The 22993-nt window shown below is 44.4% G+C and overlaps 1 protein-coding gene across 2 annotated transcripts in view; it reads right to left on the reverse strand.

Annotated features, from left to right (window-relative positions):
* The window catches only part of SPON1 (spondin 1), a 247809-nt gene extending 227985 nt beyond the window's left edge, over positions 1–19824 (reverse strand). Inside the window, exon 1 of one of the 2 annotated variants that reach the window (XM_070428271.1) lies at positions 19426–19824. In XM_070428271.1, coding sequence (XP_070284372.1) covers positions 19426–19666 — 241 coding nt within the window. In that variant the 5' untranslated portion in view covers positions 19667–19824. The remainder of the gene's footprint in view (positions 1–19425) is intronic. The other variant, XM_070428270.1, reaches the window with a different exon arrangement.
* Between the last annotated feature and the right edge of the window lie 3169 nt (positions 19825–22993).

Here is a 22993-nt window from a genome sequence, read left to right on the forward strand (position 1 = left end):
TACTGAATTGAAATTCCCTTTTTACCTGCCTTCTCCACTGTACTGTTCGTTAATGCTGGAGAGGGACTGGATTTTAATTATCTTTGTATCCCCAGCATTTAGCACAGAGCCTGGCATCTAATAGACACTCAATTCAAGTTTCTTGAAATTTATATAAATCAAGGCTTAAATTACTTTACTGCCTGATCAAAGTGCTAAAATTCTGGTCTTTAAACATGGAATTATAGACTATTAGAGCCTTAAGCTACCCCAAGAATCATCCATTCCAGTCTTCCAACTTTACAACTAGGAACCAAAGACACAGAGAGGTCAACAACAGCCCCAAGGTAGTAAGACTACCTAGAGTTGCACACAATGAGTATATTCATAGTATGGGTATCCCACAAGTGTTGATGACATAAAAAAATGTATGATCAATTCATTTAAAATATAATATTTGTGCAATTCTGATAAGCAACCTCCTGTTGGGGAGGGGCATCTAGTATTCCTCAAACTAGTTTCAGTCCTGAAAATGAAGCACCCTAAAACTCCCAAAACTAAAACGACCATCTTGGATAATGTTCAGTGATCCATGAGCAACCAACACAGTGACTCTCGGAGAACTTTGAGACACAAAGATTGCAAATCTCATGCTGTGATTGGTCAGTTCATCCTGCAAAAAGTAAAAGGGCATTCTTATTGGCTACTGATGTCTATAAAAGGTCAGGTAGAAAGTAAGAAAGAAAGCAAGGCGGGGGAGGGGGGAGAAGCACTATAAAGTACAGTAAGAACATTGTGGTGCTCAGCAGTGGCAAGCAGCCACTGGATGATGGTTATGATGTCAGGAGAAAGAGCTGAGATCTCTGAGGAACAGATGGAATCCCCCAAAGCAGTCTGAGGCTATCTGAAGTGGAGTGGGGTGGTCTTTAAGGTCACAATTCTGGAGGAAGGGGAGCAGACAATGAAGGTGCACTGCCTAGATCCCCTCAAATTCCTTTTTACCATTTTAAAGTGCCCTTGACACTGATGTGTCTTTGCTTCTAGTGGCCAACACCTGTGACCCTCAGGTCACTGGAGCCTGCTCTGCCTAATATGAAAGTCCCGCGTCCTGCATCAGAAGAGACAACTCTGAGGGGCACCTGCCACTTCAAAATGGCCCTCCAGGATCAGACTGAAACTCTCCTTAAGGACCTCCCCTGGGGTCACAGCCCAACAGGGACTCTTCCCGCCTCCATCTTGCTTCCCCACTCCCTTATTAGTTTTTCCCTGGGAGCACTTCCTTAATAAGTCGCCTACACCCAAATCCTCACCTGAGGGTTTGTGTTATGGATTAAATTGTATTCTCTAAAAATATATGTTGCCATTCCCCGCCCCTGACCTTCCCCCACCCCCATGCCTGGAAATGTGACCTTATTTGGAAATAGCAACTTTGCAGGTGTAATTAGTTTAGAGATCATACTGGATTAGCTCTAAATCCAATATGCCTGGTGTCCTTAGAAGAGACCTAGAGACACACGGAAGAATGCCAGGTGACGACAGAAGCAGAGACTGGAGTGATGCATCTACAAGCCAAGGAACAGCAAGGATTGTCTCCAGAAGCCAGGAGAACCAAGGAAGAAATGCTCCCTCTGAGCCTCAAGAAGGGACCAACTCTGCTGACACCTTGGTTTCAGCGCTTTAGCCTCCGGAAATGTGAGGGAACACATTTCTGTTATTTTAAGCCTCTGGTTTGTGGTATCATGTGTGGCATCCCTAGGAAATGAATACAGTACGCTTCTGGGGAAGCCAACCTGAGACAGATAGTCAACCCTTGCTTCACAGCCACTGGCTTCTGCATGAAGTTCACACTCCATAGACTAGCAGCCCTTGGCCTCTATCACTCCAGCTTCACCAACCACATTCCCATCCCTCCTCCTCCCAACACTGCATTCCAGTCATGGGACTCACTCACTGGCAGGTTCCTGGAAAGTCTTATCACTTCACCCTGCAGTATTTTTTCTCCATAAGCTCCTCATATGCCTGGAATGTTCCACTTCCTCCATTCCTAACAAACTTCTTCAAAAATCAGCTAAATTTTCACCTTTTGTGTGATGTATCCTCTGATTTCCTCATCACAACCTGGGTGCTCTTTTTTCCTGGACCCTGGTAAGATTAAAAATACCTATACAATGGGAATAATAACGGAACTTACTTCAAAGTATCAGTGTGAAGCATAAATGAATTAATATCATGTTTGGCATGGTTCCTAAAATTCCTTAAAATCATGCTTGGCAAATAATAGGCACTTAATAAATATTAGCTCTTATTATTATCATCAATGGCGAGATTATCCCATTAATCATATTTTGTGTGTGTGTGTTTTTAACCTATTTTGTAAATCCTTCAAAGATGAGAACCACATCTGAACTCAGCACCGTAATTGACACAGAGCTGATGTGTAATTAAACCTACTGAATTGCATTCATGGATTGGTAGAGTCAGTGTTATGAAGATGTCAGATCTCCTCAAATTGATTTATAGACTTAGTACAATCTAATTAAAATCCCAGCATGTTTTTATGATATTGAGAAGCCAATTCTAAAACTTATATGCAAGTGCAAAGATCCAAGAATATCTAAGGAGATTGAGAAAGAAGTAAAAAGTTGGAGGGTTTATACTGCCAGATATCGATATACATTTATAGAGATTAAGCCAGTGTACTAAAGCAAGGGAAACAATAGGCCAGATGAATAGTTTGGAGTCCAGAAAAGGTTTCACAAATAAACTTGATTTATGATAAAGGATGTACCTCAGAGCAGTGGGAGAAAGAAAATATGTTCAATACATGGTATAGGACAACTGAATAACCATTACTGAATGCCTTATAGTAATGAAAATGAACAAATTGTTGTACATACAGCATGGATAAATCTCACAAACATAATCTTAAGTGAAAGAAGACAAACACAAAAGAATATAAAAAATATGATTACACTTACATATCCTATATAATAAAAGCCTAATATGCTAAGTGTCTGGTCGTCTGGTCATCCATTCAACCAATCAAAGCATAATATGCTAATGATATGCTAAGGCCACTCAACTGCTCTCTATGACGTGCACTGACCACCAGAGGGCAGACGCTCTGATCCATAGGTTAGCTTGATGCTGGGGTCTGGCCATTCAGGACTGAGTGAGATGGGCCGGACATATCCTGGACATGTGCAGTTTCTCCCTGGCTGGTCAACCTCCTGCATCCCTCTCTGGCCCCGATTGTGCACCAGTGGGGTCCCTCAGCCTGGCCTGCATCCTCTCACAATCCGGGACCCCTCGGAGGATGTCGGAGAGCCGGTTTTGGCCCAATCCCACAGGCCAGGCCGAGGGACCCCACTGGTGCATGAATTTGTGCACCAGGCCTCTAGTATTTATATACAGTTCAAAAACAGGCAAAGTAATCTATGATGTAGAGGTCTGCACAGCAGTTACACATGTGGGAAAGGAGAGTGAGTACTGATTTGAAGGGGGCATAGGGATGCTTCTGGAGTGCTAGGCTTGTTCTATTTTCTTGATCTGGGTGTATTCAATGTCATAATTCATTAAGTGGCATGATTAGTGAACTTTTCTGTATGTAAATTACATTTTTATTAAATGTTTCTGAATGATAAATGTTTATCTTACTGTATATCTGTGCAGCACCCTTAAATGGCTAATCATAAACTCAGCTTCCCAGAATGCTGCATTCCTGTAGGTGCTAGAAAACTAAGGTTTGACTCTACCTTATAGAATACAACCCACAAGAGGCTGAGCTCAGTGTGGTGTTTCAATCCATAATTATCACAGGTGATGATGGTATTACACAGTATATAATTTGAAGGAAAACAGGAGACCCCTATCTCTCAGAGGACCCCATTATATGACTCTCCTGAAAGGAACAAATATGCAGTGTATTCTGAGTTCCAGTAATGATTAAATATGGCAATAAATAATAGAATTTTCTCTCTAATGACTTCTTCCAAGTGCCTCCCAAGAGAGGCCATTAAGAGACCCAAGAAATTCAGGAAAAATGCTTACAAAGGATTTAAAAAAGAAAAGAAAAAAAAAGTCCATAAAAAAAGAGCCATCCTGTGATCACATACAGGAAACTGGTTAAGAACAAAGATTTTGGATTAGAATCTTAGAGCTACCACTTATTAATTACGTGACCCCTGGCAAGTTACTTAACCTCCACATTTCCTCATTTTTAAAAAGAGTTAATAATATTGCCTTTCTCATAGGAATGTGGAAAGGATTAAATAAACATTTATCACAGTGCCTGGAACATATAAAGCATTTAAGAATTGTAAAGGATGATGATGGTGTAGGCGGTGGTGATGGTGATGTTGGGGATGAAGAAGATGATGAACATGATGATTATGATGATGAAGATCATGATGGCCAGTAGGCTGATTAACTAACAATAATTTTTAAAAAGTTGGTTCTCAGGGACAATGATTGAATCTTCAAAGAAAAACTCTAGTGGGTGCTAATGAAAGACCACTGAGAGGATTGCAATGGAGATAACTGTGCTGGGGATGACTTTTGCAGGGCCAGGTTATGGGGGAATTTGAGTAAGTCATAATAAACTGAGTCTTCTTGCAGCTCACCACACCCAAGACAGAGCGCTATCTGAGATCCTCTCAGCCTTTCACATCCAAACAATATACCTAGTCAATACCCCTTCCCTTTTCTTGAATACCTCTCACCCAATTTTAATTATTTGTGAATTGTTAAATGATAGCCTCCCTTAAAAATTTGTAAACCCCACGAGAACAGAAACCAAGCCTGTCTTGAACTGCACTGTATCTTTAGCATTTAGCACACCTCTTAACATAAAGAAAATCCTCAATAAATACTTGTTGAATGGATGAATGACAGAGTTCATTTGTCTTTAGTGTATAGTTTGCTACTCCTACTCTGGTTCCTCCTCCAAAGTTCTCATGGATTTTATGGGTTACCATATGTAATATGTTATCTTCCTTTATCTTTTTGTGTACTGAGCATTTGTCTGTGCCAGCCCAATGCTGTGTCCCTAGAGGCAAAGAGGGAAAAGGCATTGCCTCTGCCCTCTAGATGCACACAGTCTAATAGATGGCAGAAAAAGACACATCAGCAGATGTTTTTAATAACATATGATAGGTACTATGGAGGTATGAACAAAGTGGTCTGGGATCCTAGAGGAAAGAATAGGTGAGTCTACTGGGGGAGTTAGAGGAGTCTTCAAGGAAGAGCTGGCATTTGAGCTACAAGGTGAAGGAGAAAGAAGAGTCTGTCCAGTGGACAAGATGAGCAACAGCATCACAGGTAGAGAGAAAGGCATGGTAGGCCAGTCTTGGCCTTGAAAATGACAACTAATTCTGTATTTCGTAAGTTGCCAGCTGGGATGGAGGGTGTGCTATGAGGCTAGGGGAGGAAGGAACCCAGGGGGTAGATAGTTAAAGCCTTCAGAGCCTTGCTAAGAAGTGTGGATACCACCCTGGAGGCAATGAGGAGGCCCTGATGGGTTTGAGTTTGGGGAATGTCATATTCAGATTTATGTTTTAAGAATATCAGACTGAAAGTTACATGATTATTGAATTACAGCCCTACGCTTAAAACCAGCTCAGTGGCAAAGGCCTTTCTGGCTTGTTTATATGAGAACTGATAATTTACACTAGAGGCTAGCCCCAAATCTCCAACCAAAGTTATTTTCCCCACCTTTGGGTACACTTGCCATGTGAATACTTCAGTTCCACCTAAGTCCCAAAGAGCTTTCTGGGTCCTTCAAATGTTGCTGTGTCAACCATCCAATATAAACTCTGACCGACTGTTACCCAATTCATTGTCTATGCCCATTACCCTTATTGGACCTTGTCCAGTGTTATCACCCTGACCACTCTGCCTCTGGGTTTCAGACCCCCAGCCCCAATTTCAACCAGGAGGTCCTGAAGCACATCCCAGCTCCATCACACAGCCAGTCCCTGCCATCCACCTGCTATGTGTGACTGAGATGTACCAGCCTTTATGCCCACACATCACCTACAAGGAACTCAGCTTCTGCCTTAAATTGTAACATGATGCTGTGGTCCACTGCCTATTCTGCACAACTTGCAAGGCTCTGGGGAGCTGCAACTCACGTGCTTCACTTAGAAATTGGCACAACAATTTGGCCCACTCCTCCAGGGTTGGGCAGAAAAAGATGCTGGTGATGCACTGGCAGGTAGGAAGACAGAGCTAAAAGTCCAAGGGTGAGCAAGTGTGTATAGTGGGGTTGGATTATACTGTTCCCCTGGATAATCTTCGACAGTGGATGCTCCCAGAATTCCCTGACAGAGATGAAACATCTCACATTCCCAATTAAAGATCATGCATATTTAAAATTGCAAGGGCTGTCTTTTTATAATGGATGTAGCTAACAGACCTGCCTTCAAACTCCCCTCTGTTCACTTTGTGTAACCTTGGGCAAGTTATGTGACCTCTCAATGTCTCAGCTTCCAATCACCTATAAAATGGCAGTAATAGACTTATGTCATGTTGTTATTATGATCATTAATCTATAATAATAAAAGGGCAATATGCCAATTAGACTGAACGTCCTTCTGGGCATCATTCCAGAGGTCCATCTGGACCAGTGGTTCTCAACCTTCTGGCCCTTTAAATACAGTTCCTCATGTTGTGGTGACCCCCAACCATAAAATTATTTTCGTTGCTACTTCATAACTGTAATTTTGCTACTGTTATGAATTGTAATGTAAATATCTGATATACAGGATGTATTTTCATTGTTTGTGATCCACAGGTTGAGAACCGCTGACAAAGCCAGGGTCGGAGCGAAGCCGAGTCTCAGGTGCCAGAGGGAAGCTGGTGCTGGCAGCCAGGGGAAGGAAGGCCTACTCTTGCATGAAATTTGTGCATTGGTCCTCTAGTAAATTAATATTTTTAATAGTTAGTATATATAAATGTTTGCTAAATTAATAAAATATATTAAGCCCTGGCTTAATATTAAACTCAGTTGGTTGAAGTGTAGTCCCATATGCCAAAATGTTGTGGGTTCGATTCCCAGTCAGGGCACATACCTAGGTTGCAGGTTTGATGCCTGGTTGGAGCATATACTGGAGGCAACCGATCAATGTCTCTCTCTCACACTAATGTCTCTCTCTCTCTCTCTCTCTCTCTCTCTCTCTCCCTCTTTATCTCTAAGATCAGTGAAAATATATCCCCAGGTGAGGGTTAAAAATAAATAAATATATAAAATAAGTCAATCTCCTGTATAAAATAGGGATCATCATTATCATCTTATATCATAAGGATTAAAGAAGATAATGAATATGAAATACATTACAACAGCACAATAGAAGTTCATTCTTTCTCCCATGTGCTACCTCATCATGGGAGCCAGATGAATGGGTCCTGAGCTGAACAACATGTGGATCGGAAGAGGAAGGAAAGGGAAGGATGCTCCTGGGGAACTGGGGATGAGTCAGCGAAGAAAATGTAGCTGAGGACAGGAAGCTCTACAGGATATATGCTATTTAGAACCACACTTCTTCCTCTACTGTGACCATGTGACCTTCAGGGATAGTAATCACAGTCCCTCTCTCCTTCTTAAAATATAAAGTCACAAAAATGACTGTGATCCAGAGTCAGCCTATGTCTATACTCCATTCCCCTGGGTATGTGACCCAAACTGGACCAATCAGAATCCTTCCCTGGGATTTTTCATTTTGGAGTTAAAGCGAAAGGGATTTTCTTTTAGTTACCAAACTAACTGAAAGGTTTTTCACTGAAGGTCATTGGCAGCTATCTTTCCTGTCATTTGGAGAAAGTTTATCTCTAGTAAGTAAAATGAGGGTAACACACAGAAATCTAGAGATGAAGGTTGGAAGGAGCAAGACAGAGGAGGTGGAAGGGACGGTAGAAATGGAGAGAGAGAGAGAGAGAGAGAGAGAGAGAGAGAGAGAACCCATTTGAGGCCCTAGATCCATTTATACGTGAAGGCAGAACCACCCCTGGACTGTCTAAATATGGGACTCAATAAATTCTCTTTTTTGCTTTAGTTTAACTTTATTCCTGTCACTTGCAGTGGAAAGAGTTCTGACTAATCTTGAAGCAAAGAAAGAAAATAACTCTGCGTAGATTATAGAAACAGTATTCATGACTAAACTGGGGTGGCTGACCAGGAGGGTGGCAGTTGGTATTTAAATATCATTGAGATGATAGCAGATCAGTTGACTTCAAAACTATTTAACTAGATACCATCTTTAGGAAAGGATTCTAAGGGATGTCAGAAGACTCTGTCCAGAGACCCAATCTGCTCCACATTCTTATCAACTTCTTTGATAAAGGCTTCTAAGGCAGGCTTATTAAAATTGTGAATAATCCAAAATTAGATCATGTGGATTAGTGACTCAATGACAGAATCCAGATTCATGAATGGTTGACAGCTACAGGGGTGGACCCAAACATGCTGGATTGGAGGAATGGGGAATCATGTCAAATGTGACGTTCAAGGACCAGTTACGCCAGTGTAGTGTGAGGAGGGCAGCAGGCCTCCCAGAAAATCACCGGAATTTTGGCTGGCTATAAGCTTGGTGCGATCCCAGAGTACAGCTGTCAAAATTGCAAACACCAGACCTGGCAAGCTTCACATAAGCTCAGTGTCCAGGACAAGGGAGATAATCATTTGGCTTTGTTCCCTCCTGATCAGACCACATCTGGAGTACAAGGTGCAAGGAAACAAGAAGCAGCATCCTGTAAAGAATGGCTTCAAGAAAGGGTCAGAAGTCATAGTAGCTATTTCTCCACAAACACCTCAAGGGCTGATATATGGCCAAGGGGGGGACCTTATATGCTTGACTCCCAAGGACAGAACCTGACGATGAGGGAAAGCTACATGGAAGGCAGATGTTGGCAGCAGAGAAGTAAAACCAAGTCAGCCCTAGCTCAGACTCCACCAGTCTGTAAGTGTGGTCACCTAAATAAAGGAAGCTCAGGTTCTTCTCTCTTCGCCACTCCACTGCCAAGCAGGGGGCGCTGCTATTGTGCTGCTTTGAGGACATTCCACTGGACACTGTACTGTGTCCCATTGCTACTGGGAGTCCAAGGGAAAGGCTGGGAGAGATGGTAATGGGGGAAAATGCTCATAGAAAATTGACCAACTTTTGGCCATCTTCTCTTTGTGCCTCACCATCTCATTTCAAAAGAAAAAGAAATAAACTACCTAGAATATAGTCCTGGAATCCAGCCCTTTGTTGGGGTGGGGCCAGTAAAACTATATATTTTTTTAATCTTTCCAAGGGATTCAGATGCATAGCTAGGTTTGGGAACAGCACAAATGACCCTACAAAGTGCTGATTCCAGGGAAGGTCACTTTAATAGCTGGTTTCTAGATTTGATGGATCAACAGTCCCCTCAGCTTTATTCTTCATATAATCAGAGTCAGTGTCTGAAGCTGGCAGCCCCTTTCCTTTGCTCTTTTGCCTTCTGTCCTCTGCTTTTCACCTCTGAACCATCAATGATCCAGCTTTCACCATGTATGTGACTGCTGGCCTCTTCCCTCCCTGGACCCAGGCCCTCTGCCTGCCCTCAGCCTCCTGGAGCTCCTTGCCGTTTGTCCCCATCCCTTGGTCTCACCTCTCTCTCTCTCTCTCTCTCTCTCTCTCTCTCTGGCAGAGAGAAAAACATTTTTCTTTCCTTCCATCCAGCTCTCTTAGAGGGAGATCTCACACCTGGGTTCTTGGGGTTTAAATGATACATTATTTTTTTTCAACAAATAAGGATCTAGTGCCTGGTATAGCCACACGCTGTTCAGAGTGCTAGAAATAGAATGGCAATAAGACACAGTCCTTGAATCTCATAAAGCTTGAATGCCAGCTCGAGGAAGCAGATGATAAGATCATTTCAGAGAGTTGTTAAGGTATATGAAGAAATAAAATCAGGCAAAAGTAATGGGAAACAGAAATTGATGGTCAGAGGGGCCTCTTTAAAGAGATAATATCTGAGCCAAAACTTAAACAACAAGGAGTGAGTCATACAAAGAACAATCCAGACACGGAAGACAGCACATACAAAGGCCCTGGGGTGGGGATGAACCTGTTGTGTTTAGAGAATTCAAAGGGCAGTATTGCTGTTTTGAGGAGAAAGAGAAGAAAGAAGTAAAAAAATGAAGAAGGATGAGGAGAAAAGGAAGAGGGAAGAAAGAGGAAGGGCATCAGAATAGTTTCCTGTAGCACTTAGAATCAACATTTAGTGTTTATGGTCTGCTTCTGAGTCTGCCCACCTGCCTATACCCCTATCCCCACACACAGCGGTTTGTGCTTGGAACCCTTCCTCTCTCTCATATTTGAGATATTTGCAAATCTCTGAACCACAACTGTAAACTGGATTCGAGTTATTTCCCTCGGATCTCCAGTGCTTCTGCAAATCAGCAGAAGTGAGTGGCCCCTGTTTAAGTTTATGCACTTTTCATAGCAGTTATTATTCTGTGAAAGTTAGAAGCTTTGTCTATGCAGAGCTTGCAAAGGACTTCTGGTGATATCATCTAACCCCAGACCCTTCCTATCTTAGCCTCAATTCCAGCCTAGCCAAGACACCTAGTAATAACGTCATACTAGCAAGAGCTGGCCAGACACATAAAAAGCTATATGTGATGTAGTGAGTTCCCTGATATATATTCAAACACACTATACACTGTCAGGGGGAAAAAAAGAGAGGAAATAACACCTTAGGTAATTTGGGCCACTTGCTACTCCATTATGTGCTTGAATGAGCATGGTTCCCTCACTCCTGCATACAGTGAGGATTTCAGATTTGTCATGTCAGTGTTTAAAGACAAATGAAACACACACACACACACACACACACACACACACACCCCAGTACTCAACTTAAGAAACATTGATCTCTTCCAGTGCTGAGGGAACAAGGAGTGCTGGCCTTACTGAGAAATGTCCATTTGTTTCTATTCCCCACTAACAAATCATCTGGAGGGGAACATAAATAAGGCCAGATTGAATCTAGTATCCATGCTATATTTAATGTACAAATTCAAAGGATTTTTAAGGAATAATTTTGATTTATGAGATTTTGGCTTTCCATAGTGCCTCTTGAATCTAAGATTCAACTCCACTGTACTCAAATTATTTATTTTGTCTCAATTCTGAATGTATATCCCAGTGTTGTTTCTTCTTCTTCTTCTATTTCTTCTTTTTCCTCCTCTTCTTCTCCTTCTCCTTCTTCTTCTTCTTCTTCTTCTTCTTCTTCTTCTTCTTCTTCTTCTTCTTCTTCTTCTTCTTCTTCTTTTTCTTCTTTTCTCTCTCTCTCTCTCTCTCACACAAAACACATGTGTGCATTTTTAAAAATATATTTTTATTGATTTCAGAGAGGAGGGGAGAGGGAGAGATAAACATCAATGATGACAGAGAATCATCAATCAGCTGACTCCTGCATGGCCCCTACTGGGGACTGATCCTGCAACCCGGGCACATGCCCTGACCGGGAATCAAACCTGTAACCTCTTGGTTCCTGGGTCAGTGCTCAACCAGTAAGCCACACCCAGTTGGGCCATTTTCTTGCTTTACCCAATTGTATCTTCACTTCTTTCTTTCCTTGCAGCTTCCTCCTTTATTGAGGGAGAGGGTGGGACAGAACAGGCAACTCCAACATATTGGCCCCTTTCTGTCTTTTCAGTATGAAACCTATCAACACACACACACACACACACACACACACACACACACACGCACTTCTTCACCTACTGGTTTAGTCAGCAGTTATATCAACTTCACATGCTGTTGAGGAGCTCCATCTAGATGACCTGTCAGTGCAAGAACATGAAATATTGTTTCTACATGACTGTGCATTAAAACATGTGGCAAAGACCTCCAGTTGTCTTCCTAATTCCATTTTCATCTTCATCCTTATGAAAAAATAAATTCCTCCTCCAAGTTTTAGCTGGGCATGTGCCTGTCCAGCTAAATGCTAGATTTTCCAGACTCCCTTGCAGCTAGATGTAACCACATGACTAAATTCTTACCAATGGAGTGTGTTTCAAAGTTCTGGGTGCAATTTCTTGGTCACATCATTAAAAGAAAGCTCTACTTTCTTTCCCTGCCTATATGCTGAGTGGAGCTCAGAAAGGTGGTAAATGAGCTGGCTATATCTATGCTGATAGGAGAACATTCTAAAACAGTACTGTCCAATAGAAATAAGCCTAAGCCAGGTGAAATTAATTTTTTTTGTTAACAGATATCCAGTAGGAATAAACAAATAACTTTGATTTTAACAACATATTTTATTTAACCTAATACATCTAATTTTCACTTCAATATGTAATCAATATAAAATTATTAATGAGAAGTTTATTCTTTATTCATACTAATTATTCAACAAATGTGCATTTTACACTTACAGCATATCTCAATTCGGATTAGCCACATTTCAGTGCTGTGACTCATGGCTACATATTGGACAAAGAGTGCTAGATGATGGAGAAGCAACAAGACAGAAGGAATAACAATATAACTATGTATACAGAAGTACTCAAGTTGTAAACCTTGAAAAATTACAATTTGATATACTTTCATTTTTTGCATGTTTTTCTTTTTTGCATTTCATGAAACTAAAAGTAATAAACAGTCTCCACAACCATTAAGCACTTAAATATGTACTATGCATCTTTTAATTTTTATTATCAATTTGAATTAAATACTTATTAAAGGGGGACAAAGGTTAAAAATAAATTTGAATAATAAAAAAGAGGAAAATGGAAGATGAAAACACTAATTTGAAAAGATATTTGAACATCCATGTTCATTGCAACATTATTTACAACAGCCAAGCCATGGAAACAACCTCATTTAAGTGTCCATTGATGGCCCTAGCTGGTTTGGCTCAGTGGATAGAGCATCAGCCTATATCACCAAAGGATTCTGGGTTCAATTCCGGTCAAGGGCACATACCTCGGTTGCAGGCTCCTCTCTGGCCCGGGCCCTAGTCGGAGCTCGTGTGGGAAGCAACCAGTCGATGTATTTCTCTCACATCAGTGTTTCTCTCTGTCTTCCCCTCTCTCTTCCACTCTCCCTAAAAATCAATGGAAAAATATCCTCAGGGTGAGGATTAATAACAAAAAAATTAAGGAAGTATCAACTGATGGATAATGGATAAAGAAAATGTGGTACATACAGAGTGGGACAAAAGTAGGTTTACAGTTGTGAGTATGCAAAACAGAGTTTGTTCTTGTATTATTATTTAATAAGTATTACATTTTTTCCATACAAACAAACTTTTGCTAACCTACTTTTGCTAACCCCTGTATGTATAATGGAATACTACTCAACCATAAAAAAGAATGGAATCTTGCTATTTATGACAACATGAATGGACCTTGAGCACATTATGCTAAGTGAAATAAGTCAGACAGAAAAAGAAAAATATTCTATGATCTCACATATGTAGACTCTTTTAAAAAAAATCAACAACAACAAAACCAAGTTCATAGGTACAGACAACAAATTGGTGGATACCAGGGTGGGTAGGAGGGTGGAAGAGGGCGTTGATGAAATGTGTCAAGTGGTCAAAAGGTACAAACTTCTGGTTATAAAATAAATAAATCCTGACATTGTAATGTACAGCATGGTGGCTATAGTTAATCATACTGTATTGTATATTTAAAACTTGCAAAGAGAGTAACTCTTTTTTTAAAAAAAATATATTTTTATTGAAGTCAAAGAGGAAGGGAGAGGGAGAGAGATAGAAACATCAATGATGAGAATCATTGATCTGCTGCCTCCCACACACCCCCTACTGGGGCTCGAGCCCGCAACCTGGGCATGTGCCCTTGACCAGAATCGAACCTGGGACCCTTTGGTCCACAGGCTGATGCTCTATCCACTGAGTCAAACCAGCGATGGTAAAAATAACTCTTAAAAGATCTCATCAAGAGAAAATAATTTGTAATTATGTATGGTAACAAATAGTAACTATTGACTTACTGGGGTAATCATTTTGTAGTGTATACAAATATTAAATCATTTATACCTCAAAATTTTTCTTTAAAAAGAAAGACAGTAATGTACAAGAAAAGAGGAGAGGTGGGAGGAGTGTCTTACAATTAATTACAATATCATCAGCAGTACCTAACTAGAAACACCAATCAGAAAGGATATATGCACCCCTATGTTCATAGCAGCACAGTTCACCATAGCTAAGATTCGGAAACAGCCTAAGTGCCCATCAGCAGATGAGTGGATTAAAAAACTGTGGTACATCTACACAATGGAATACTACCCTGCGGTAAAAAAGAAGGAATTCTTACCATTTGCAGCAGCATGGATGGAACTGGAGACCATTATGCTAAGTGAAATAAGCCAGGCAGTAAAAGAAAAATACCACATGATCTCACTCATTTATGGATAATAAAGAACATTATAACCTGATGAACAAAAAGATAGATACAAAGGCAGAGATTCATCAAACAGACTGTCAAATTACAGGGGGGAGGCTGGGAAGTGTTGGGGTGGGGAGTAAGAGATCAATCGAAGGACTTGTATGCATGCATATAAGCATAACCAATGGACACAAGACACTGGGGGATGTAGGGTGAGGGCATGTGCCTGGGGGTAGGGGAGGCCGGGGGGAAGGTCAATGGGGAAAAAAAGGAGACATATGTACTACTATTTGTAATACTTTAAACAATAAAATGAAATTTAAAAAAAAGAATAAAGAATCCAAGAAAATAAAAAATAAAATAAAAATAAAGTAAAACTAGATAAGAGTTCATTTAAAAGACCCCATCCTGCTTAAATTTCTCGGATTATACCTACATACTTTTCAAACATATAATTTTACAGGCATGATCATATAGCATTTTCATGTGAAAATAAAACGATAGTCAAATTAGTTTCTTTTTTCCTATCCAATTTGTTTCTGTTTCCCCACAAACAAAAGGAATTGGCTAAAGATTGACAAGGTTCTTCATGTTTCTAAATTAATCCTCTGGTTTATGGGAAAATGCAAAACTGAAGTCTACAACAAGAAAAAAAGCAAATGTAAATAAGGACCTATTACTTCATACTTTGTGTCCCAAGATATGTCAGTTATTATCTTGGTTTGCTGCTGCTGTTTTCCTTCAATGAAGACAGATCCAGAAGGCTGAGGGTAGCCGAGAGAATTCATTCTACTCTCAATTCATTTCATTGAATCTGTATAGAAGACTGGTTCAGAGCACAGATTTAAGAGCCAGACATCCCTGAATATTTTTTAAAGAATAGTTTATTGGTTTTTAGAGAGAGAGGAAGGGAGAGGGAGAGAGGGGGTGGGGAGGAGAGGGAGGAGGGAGGAGAGAGAGAGAGAAAGAGAAAGAGAGAGAGAGAGAGAGAGAGAGAGAGAGAGATCAGCTGCCTCCTGTACTCCCCCTACCAGAGACGGAGCTGCAACCTGGACATGTGCCCTTGATGGGGAATCCACCAGCAACCTCCTGGTGTACCCGACAATGCCCAACCGACTGAGCCACACGAGCCAGGGCAGTCATCCCTGAATTTTTACCTTGACTCTGCTGATTATTAGCTGTGTGACTATGGCAACTTACTAAACTCTTTAAGACTTAGTGTTCTCATATGCAAAAATAAGAAGAATAAACCACCTCAAAGTACTCCAAGAACTAAGACGTGAGATGAGTAGGAAGCACTTAACACAATGCCTGATGCGATACTCACTGCCAAGTATTTTTCTATTTCTAAAATAATCATCTCATAACATATATTTATTTTAGCACCTACTGTGTGACAATTTTCTTTTGACAAGGATGATTTCTAATTCTCACAGCAACACTGGGGATGGGGTGCGGGAACTCAATTTCATTTTACAGTTGGAGAAATTGTGGGTCAGAGAGGTGGAGCGGCCTGCCTGAGGTCACCAAGTACTTATGTGACTGAGCAGGAGTTGAAACAGACTCAGCCAATATCAAAGCCTGTGCTCTTTCTCCCAGGCTGAGGTGGTGTGTGCCCCAGAGCAGGACAGAGAAAGACAAGGCAAAGCAGCTCTGGAGGTCTCCAAACCTCCCAGTTTGGCATAAATCCCCCAATTATGTTTGAAGTTGGAGAAGCTTTTCAAATTTCAACTCGACATTCTTTTCCCATCAAGTTCCTTGAAATTTCCCTTTAAAGAGCATCTAGGAAAAGCCACTCTCATTAGCCAGGGTCTGGCTTTATTTTCCTAATAAACAGACCTAATAAATCAGACAACGGAGGCTCTTTTATTTTCAATCAATTCTTGAACATTGCAGCTGATTTTCCTCTCCTTGGCTTGAAATTGTGATCTGGGAATGGCTGGTCCTGCAAATTGTCCTCCCAGAAGCAATGCCCCCTTGAGGATCCTCCACTTGTTATTTTTAATCACTGTAATCTCCTTTTCAAAGAGGGCCCTGGTCAGAAACAGAGCAGGCCTTTCAGGGTTTTCTAAAGCACAATTATTGCAGAGGGACCCAGATGGGGAGGAGGGAGGGAGAGAAGTGGTGGGAGAGAGAGGGAAGTCAATATAGTACTAACAACTTGGAAAAGCTGAATAATAATCTCAATTGGATCCTGACAATTGAGAAGAAACCCCATGTTTCAATACATTTGCAATAAACAGTGGCCATTTCATTCCAGTCCAGAAAGCCTGAAGGCTATGCTGGGGTAGGGAGCATGGAGAGCAGAAGCTATTTGGGGGTGGACTGGAATACTGGGGACAAAGATTTGTGGCAGGAAAACAAGCCAAGGATTGATTCCAAGGATTGTGAGGGGCCCTAATTCAGGAAAAAGTTTTTTAAAAAAGCAAATAGAACACCAGGGGAATGTTAATTTCCACAGCCCTAAGTCAATACTCCAGGAAGAATGCATTAGACTTACTTTTCACACAATTATTCTAAGAAGGTAAAAGCCAACATTAAAATGTCAAACTAGGTCAGCACCCCTTTCTTCCTAATGTTGAGTGGCGGAATCGGGTTTGCTAATCACAGAAGGCCTCAGTGTGGTTTCTGCAAGATCTTTCTTTCAAGATTTCTTAGCCACCAGCAAGGAGAAGGATGACTGCCCGTCTCATAGCCTGAGTGGGGGCCTCACAGTCCAAAAGGCTAACTAACATTTGAGGCTGGAATAACCGTAGGGTGAAAGTCTAGAGCTCCCCTCGCCCCCAGCCCCAGTTCCCACCTCCTGGCCATGGACACCTAGGCAATCAGGGAACCCCGTGGCCCAGGTGAATACCTGAGGCACCTCCTTCCCAGTTCTGCGGCCCTGGCCAGTGCTCAGCCAAACTGGGAGGATTGGGAAGAGATGCCACATAGGGCACTTGGCCTAGGCCCCATACTGGTCTAAACCACACACACACACACACACACACACACACGCACGCACACACACACACACATCCTCCTGGGCTTAAATTAGGAATAATTTTAGGCAAGGCTTCTACCATGGAGAAATCAATCATTCATTTATTCAATTAATTCTTGAAGACCAGAAAACTGTTATTCACGGTAGATTGGACAGGTGGAGTACTGAGAAAACCTACGTTTACACACACACACACACACACACACACACCAAAAACAAAACCAATCTGAATTATTAAACTAATAAAGGCTGTCTAACTCAAACTAACATGTATTGAAGTCCTCAGGCACACTCATCTTTGTAAACTCATTCCGGACAAGCACACAGAGAGGTTGGATAAACAGCTATATTCACAGCTGGAGAATGGACCCAGAGAAATTAAGGACTTGCACAAGGTCGTACAGCTTGGATTGGTCGTACTCAATCCAAGTCCCTCTGACTCCAGAGCCACATCCTTCCCTGCCACGTGGATCTGGGGCCATTTCCCAAGAGAACACAGATTCTCCGTTTGGGGGAGGGCTAAAGAGACGAATTCCCGCTCCCCTCTGGTCCACTGAGGGCATTGGCTATTTCCCAGCTGTAGGCCTAGCTCCTTCAGCCGCGCGCCAGCCCAGCCCGGTCCCTCCAGCGCTGGGTCGCTGGGTCGCACGTCCTCCACCCAACCTCCTTCTCCCCTCGGTGAAGTCCCGACGATCCCGCCAACCCGCGCGCCCCGGGTCTTGGCGGCTGCTTGTCACGCGCTGAGCGCCCCCACTTGCCATGGGCGCACGGCAGCCGGCTCTGGGTAGTTCCCGGTGGAGAAAGTCGGGATCCCCGGAGAAACGGGAAAAGCGTTCGGAAAAGGGTGGCCCCTGGTTCCGCGTCGCCGGTGTGGCCCGGGCGCCCGCTGACACTGCCCCAAACTTTCTCCCGTGTTACTCCCACCGCCTCCTCCCTCGAAGCTCTAGGAACCCGGGAGGCGGGTGTGGAAGGGCGGGCGGTGGCTGTGAACCCATTCGCCCCACTAGATGCCCCCAACAACCCACTTTCCCCTGCTCGGTGCCAGAGTTGACTTAGGACAGGGTGGGAGTGGAGAGACATGCTCCCGGTCGCTCCGCGCCTGCCGGGGGAGTGGGGCGGTTTGTGTGTGTGTGTGTGTGGGGGGCGGGGGGGGACAGGTGAAACCAGGTAGACTTCCCTCCCTGCCCCTGGTCAGGTCTGTGCCATGGAGCTGCCCGTCATGACTGGAAGGCGTTCAGCTGCTTGAACATCCCTCCCTGCGCTCCCGAACGCCTGCTCTCTGATGAGGCGCTTGGGCACCGTCCCTGGGGCACGGGTCCTCCAGAGCCATGCTCCCCCGCCCTCCAGGGAGCAGACCTCGGGAATTTGGGCGTCCCTTTCCACCTTCACCGGGTTCCCCTTTCCTTTTCGAGGCTACACTGAAGGCCCGGCCCACTGGGGGGTCTGTCCTAGAATTCCAGGGCCATCTCCCTTGCCTGGAAAATAATTGGGAGTTCTGTCCAGAGACCCTTCCGAAAAGCTTCAGGCTCTTCCCTCCTTCCCATGCCCAGTTCAAGGGGAAGCTTAAAGTCCCTTTTCCTGAAGGGATCTGTCGGGGGAAGATGGAGTGAGGGTTCCGCTGGGGTGTCAGTCAGAGAGAAGCTGATGTCTTCTCCTCCAGGAATGGAAGCGGGCAAAGCCGGACTTCACCACCTTGCTTGGCACCCAACTGGGAGAAACCAGGTCCCCTCCACTCCAGAGACGGATCTGGAGAGAGGCGGGTCTCCACTGTTCTCCCGGACCCAGCCGGTTCCCTCCAGCCAGGCCGGTGTGGACGCGTTGCTTTGCTATAGCCCACACCCTGGAACCGCGCATCGGAAATGGGGGTTGCCTCCCCTGGCAGAGGGCCCCGCGACGGCCAGGAACTGGCTTGGGAATTGGCTCACAGCTCCAAAGGGCTGAGGATAGCCAGGACAGAAGGGTCCTTGCCGGGCTGCGCAGACACCGTGCGCCCGGGGACTGTGCGCCCTCCTCCGGTACCGCGCGGTCGGCGCCCTCCGGGGGCCGGGTCCCGCGCCCCCAAACGCCACACCGGGCCACTTACCGCGGTAGCTGGTTCCCGGCTTATAGAAGTCGGGGTCGCCCTCCACTCGGAGGCTGAACTCGGTGTAGCCCTCGCGGCGCGTGCCTTGAGCGCGCAGGATGCGGCTGCAGTAGCCCTCCGACTTGGGCACTTTGTCCAGGGTCTCGTCGGAGAAGGCCAGCGCTACTACGGCCAGGGGCAGCGCCAGGGCCAGCAGCGCTGGACTCCGGCTCAGCCTCAGGGGCGCCGGGGAGAGCCTCATCCTCGCGGGCCCCCAACTTTGTGCTCCTGCCGCAGGCCCTCGCCGCGCAACTCCTGCCCGAAGGGGTCCCCGCGGAGACCTGGCAGAGCCTGGGCGGGAACGGGAGCTCGGAGCCCGGAGACCGTGCCTGCTTTGGCTTGGCAGCTGCGCTGCGCGGAACTGAGCTGAGCCGAGCTGAGCTGAGCGAGCGGAGCAGCGCGAGGAAGGAGGGCGGCGGCAAAGGAGGAGGGAGGGCTGATTTTGCCCAGATCCCCGAGTGCAGCGCTGTTTTGTTTCGGAGCTGGCGATTAGCGGCGCTTGTGTGTTTATTTTGAGATGCTGATTCCCAGGGTCTGGCGAGGAAATCATAGGATACTGGGACACTGCGGGCTCTGTCCCACCACCAGGGAGGCTGCTGTCCCCACCCCCGCTACACTTTGTGGAGGAGGGTATTTGAAGGAGGGAAAGACGCTAACTTTTGTTGTACACCTACTCTGTGCCTAGCTGTATGCTGGGAGGTTTACTTATGCTATCTGCTCACCTTCTCCACCCTGACTGCACACAATAATGGCATTACTTTCACTCACTGTATAGATGAGAAAACTGAGGCCTCAGCCAAACAGTTAAGGCAGGATCAGATGCCATGACTGTCTGACTATTGTTCTTCTCACAGCGGCTGTTGGAACAAGTCGGACTGGAGGATAAGAAATGGACAAAATAACTCATCCATTGGGCCCAGTAGGCGCAGTGCCTTGGAAAGGAGTTTTGAAAGGCTCAAAGGAAAGCTGTGTTTCCTTGGCTTAGATTTTAGTTCAGGTTCTCAGACTCCAGTGAGATGTTTGGAGAGGAGCTGAGCCCCAGGGCTCACTGGGCAGAGCCTCGGGCATCAACCCCAAGGCCAGGCAGCAGAAGGCCCAGGTGCAGAAATTTCTCCCAGGGTTTGCCTAGGGACAGGCCTGAATCAAATCTTAGTCCTGCCACTCACCTACTGTGAGACTTGGGAGAATAATTTAACCTCTCCAAGCTTCCTTTCAATGTTCTGGGGAAGGTATTTGTGAGTACCTGTGGGCCAATACACTCTTCCTCTAGAGGGTGCTAGGATCAAATGAATTGAGCCATATAAAACTTGGGCTGGTCTTTTGGTTCCCTGGGTTTGGGCTGACCCAGGGAACCACAGCAATGAAGACCAAGCCTACCGTGGAGATGCCTCAGGCCTCTGCCTCCCCTCTGTGTGCACACTCCTAACTAGGTGCTCTCAGAAACTTCAATTACCCAGCTCCCGCTTTCCCTGGGCAGTCAAGACACCTCAAGAGTCTCCATTTAAAAAGCAATCTCACCCTAGCTGGTTTGGCTCAGTGGATAGAGCGTTGGACTTCTGGGTTCAATTCTGGTCAAGGGTACATAACTCAAAACTCGGTTGCAGGCTCCTCCCTGGCTTGGGCCCTGGTCTGGGTGGGTGCAGGAGGCAACCAACCAATGTGTTTCTCTGTCTTTCCCTTTCTCTTCCATTCTCTCTAAAAATCAATGGAAAAATATCCTCTGGTGAGGATTAAAAATACATAAGTAAGCAAGTAAATAGCAATCACCTTTGCTTTCCAGGTCAGGTTTCTCTCTTTGACATCACTAACAAACAGCCCGGATGAGCCATCTGCATTGGAGGTCCTCATTGCTCTTCATCTGCCCACGTACTCCTCAGTTCTTTTGCTGAGACTCCTGCTGCCACTATTAACTGGACACCTTTTTTCAGAGGTCACCCGAGAGTGCCCGCTTGCTGAAGCCAATTACTGGAAGCTCTTTTCTCAGCCCTGATCCTCCTTGACCCTCAACAGCACCTGAGCCAGCTGACCAGCCTTCCTTCGTAAAAGTGACACTCAGATTCACATCTGCGTCCTGAGTGACTTATCTCCAGCGTTGCTATATTGGCTTGGAGCTCATGCTAGACTCCATGGTGCATAATTCTAGTCATACAGTAAGTTTGCATTGAATGTAGATGTAGGGGTCAACTCTGGGCTAAGCAGTGGGCACCAGAGTGAACAAAAAATTCATTCATTTATTCATTCATGTTGAAGACTCTCCATGTGCTCAGCTCTGGGACACAAGACCTATATTGCCCCTGTGGATCTTACAATCCTGTGGGAAAGGCAAATATTAAAAACAGTTTCACGAATCTTTTCAAATTATAAGTGTGATATATGCTACAAACTAAGTGGTTCATGAGAGTACACCCAATTTTTATCTCAGAGGACTGGAAACTGCAGAGATGCATATTATGTGGCTCCTGTTTCACAAAGCTCATGATAAGCAAAGAAGCCCAAATATATGCTCTTGAATGTCTTTTCATCTAAATCAGCACATTCAAATCTAACATGGAGGTGGGTGGTATGGAGCAGGCTGGGATGTAATAGTTAATTTTTTATGGATCATTGACAGGAAAACCATGCGAGATAGGAGCACCCCCCCACACACACACTTCTATTTTCTAGATTAGGAACCTATAAAATCACCTGTCTAGGTGCCACAGCTAATACGGGGAAAGAGCAAGCATTCAAAGCAGGCCTCACCAACATTAGAATAGGGTTCTTTCCACTATACAGGGGTGACCTCATCATCTGGGCAACAACAGAGGCTCTAAGCAGCCCATCATACTTCAATGCCACTACCCAAGCTAGATTTTCCCTAGCCAGCTCGGCTGTCACAGCAGACCTCTGCTCCCCTCACACATCTAATCCATCACCAAGTCATTAGCTTCACCTTCCAACTACCTCTTGAATCTGTCCACTTCTCTCCATCTCCTCTGCCACCACACCAGTCTGAGCTGTCATCATCTCTCAGCCTCCTAATTGGACTTTCCGCATCCACTCTTGCTCCCCTCCAATCTGTCTTCTGCACTGAAGCCCAAATGTTCCTTTTTACAATGAAGAGTTGGATGTCAATCCCAAGGTTTAAATCCTTTTTCAGTGGCTTTTTAGGGCTCTCAGAACAAAGACGGAATCTTTAATGTGGCCTCCAAGGCTCTGCTGGATAGCAGCTCAGGCCACGCACCCTTTCTCTCATGGGCTCCAGCCACCATGGTCTTTCTGCTTTGTGAACTTCTGCCTGTGTGGTTCTCTCTGCCTGGAATCCAACACTCTTTAGTCTCTCCCACCATCATCCTCTCCCAGCCAGCTCCTATGCATCCTTTAGATCTCAGTGCAAAATTACTTCCAAAGAGAAGTCCTTCCTGATTTCCTAGGACAGATCCTGCCCCTCTTTATATGCACTCCTGGAACCTGATGCCTTTCCTTTTAATGTTCTCAAGATTTATAATTACTTATTCATTTGTATGTTTGATTTGTTTTTGTATCTGTT

This window comes from Myotis yumanensis, unplaced genomic scaffold (genome assembly GCF_028538775.1).
Source record: "Myotis yumanensis isolate MYYU_CA2020_CCGP unplaced genomic scaffold, mMyoYum1.0.hap1 SCAF_10, whole genome shotgun sequence".
Taxonomy (NCBI): domain Eukaryota; kingdom Metazoa; phylum Chordata; class Mammalia; order Chiroptera; family Vespertilionidae; genus Myotis; species Myotis yumanensis.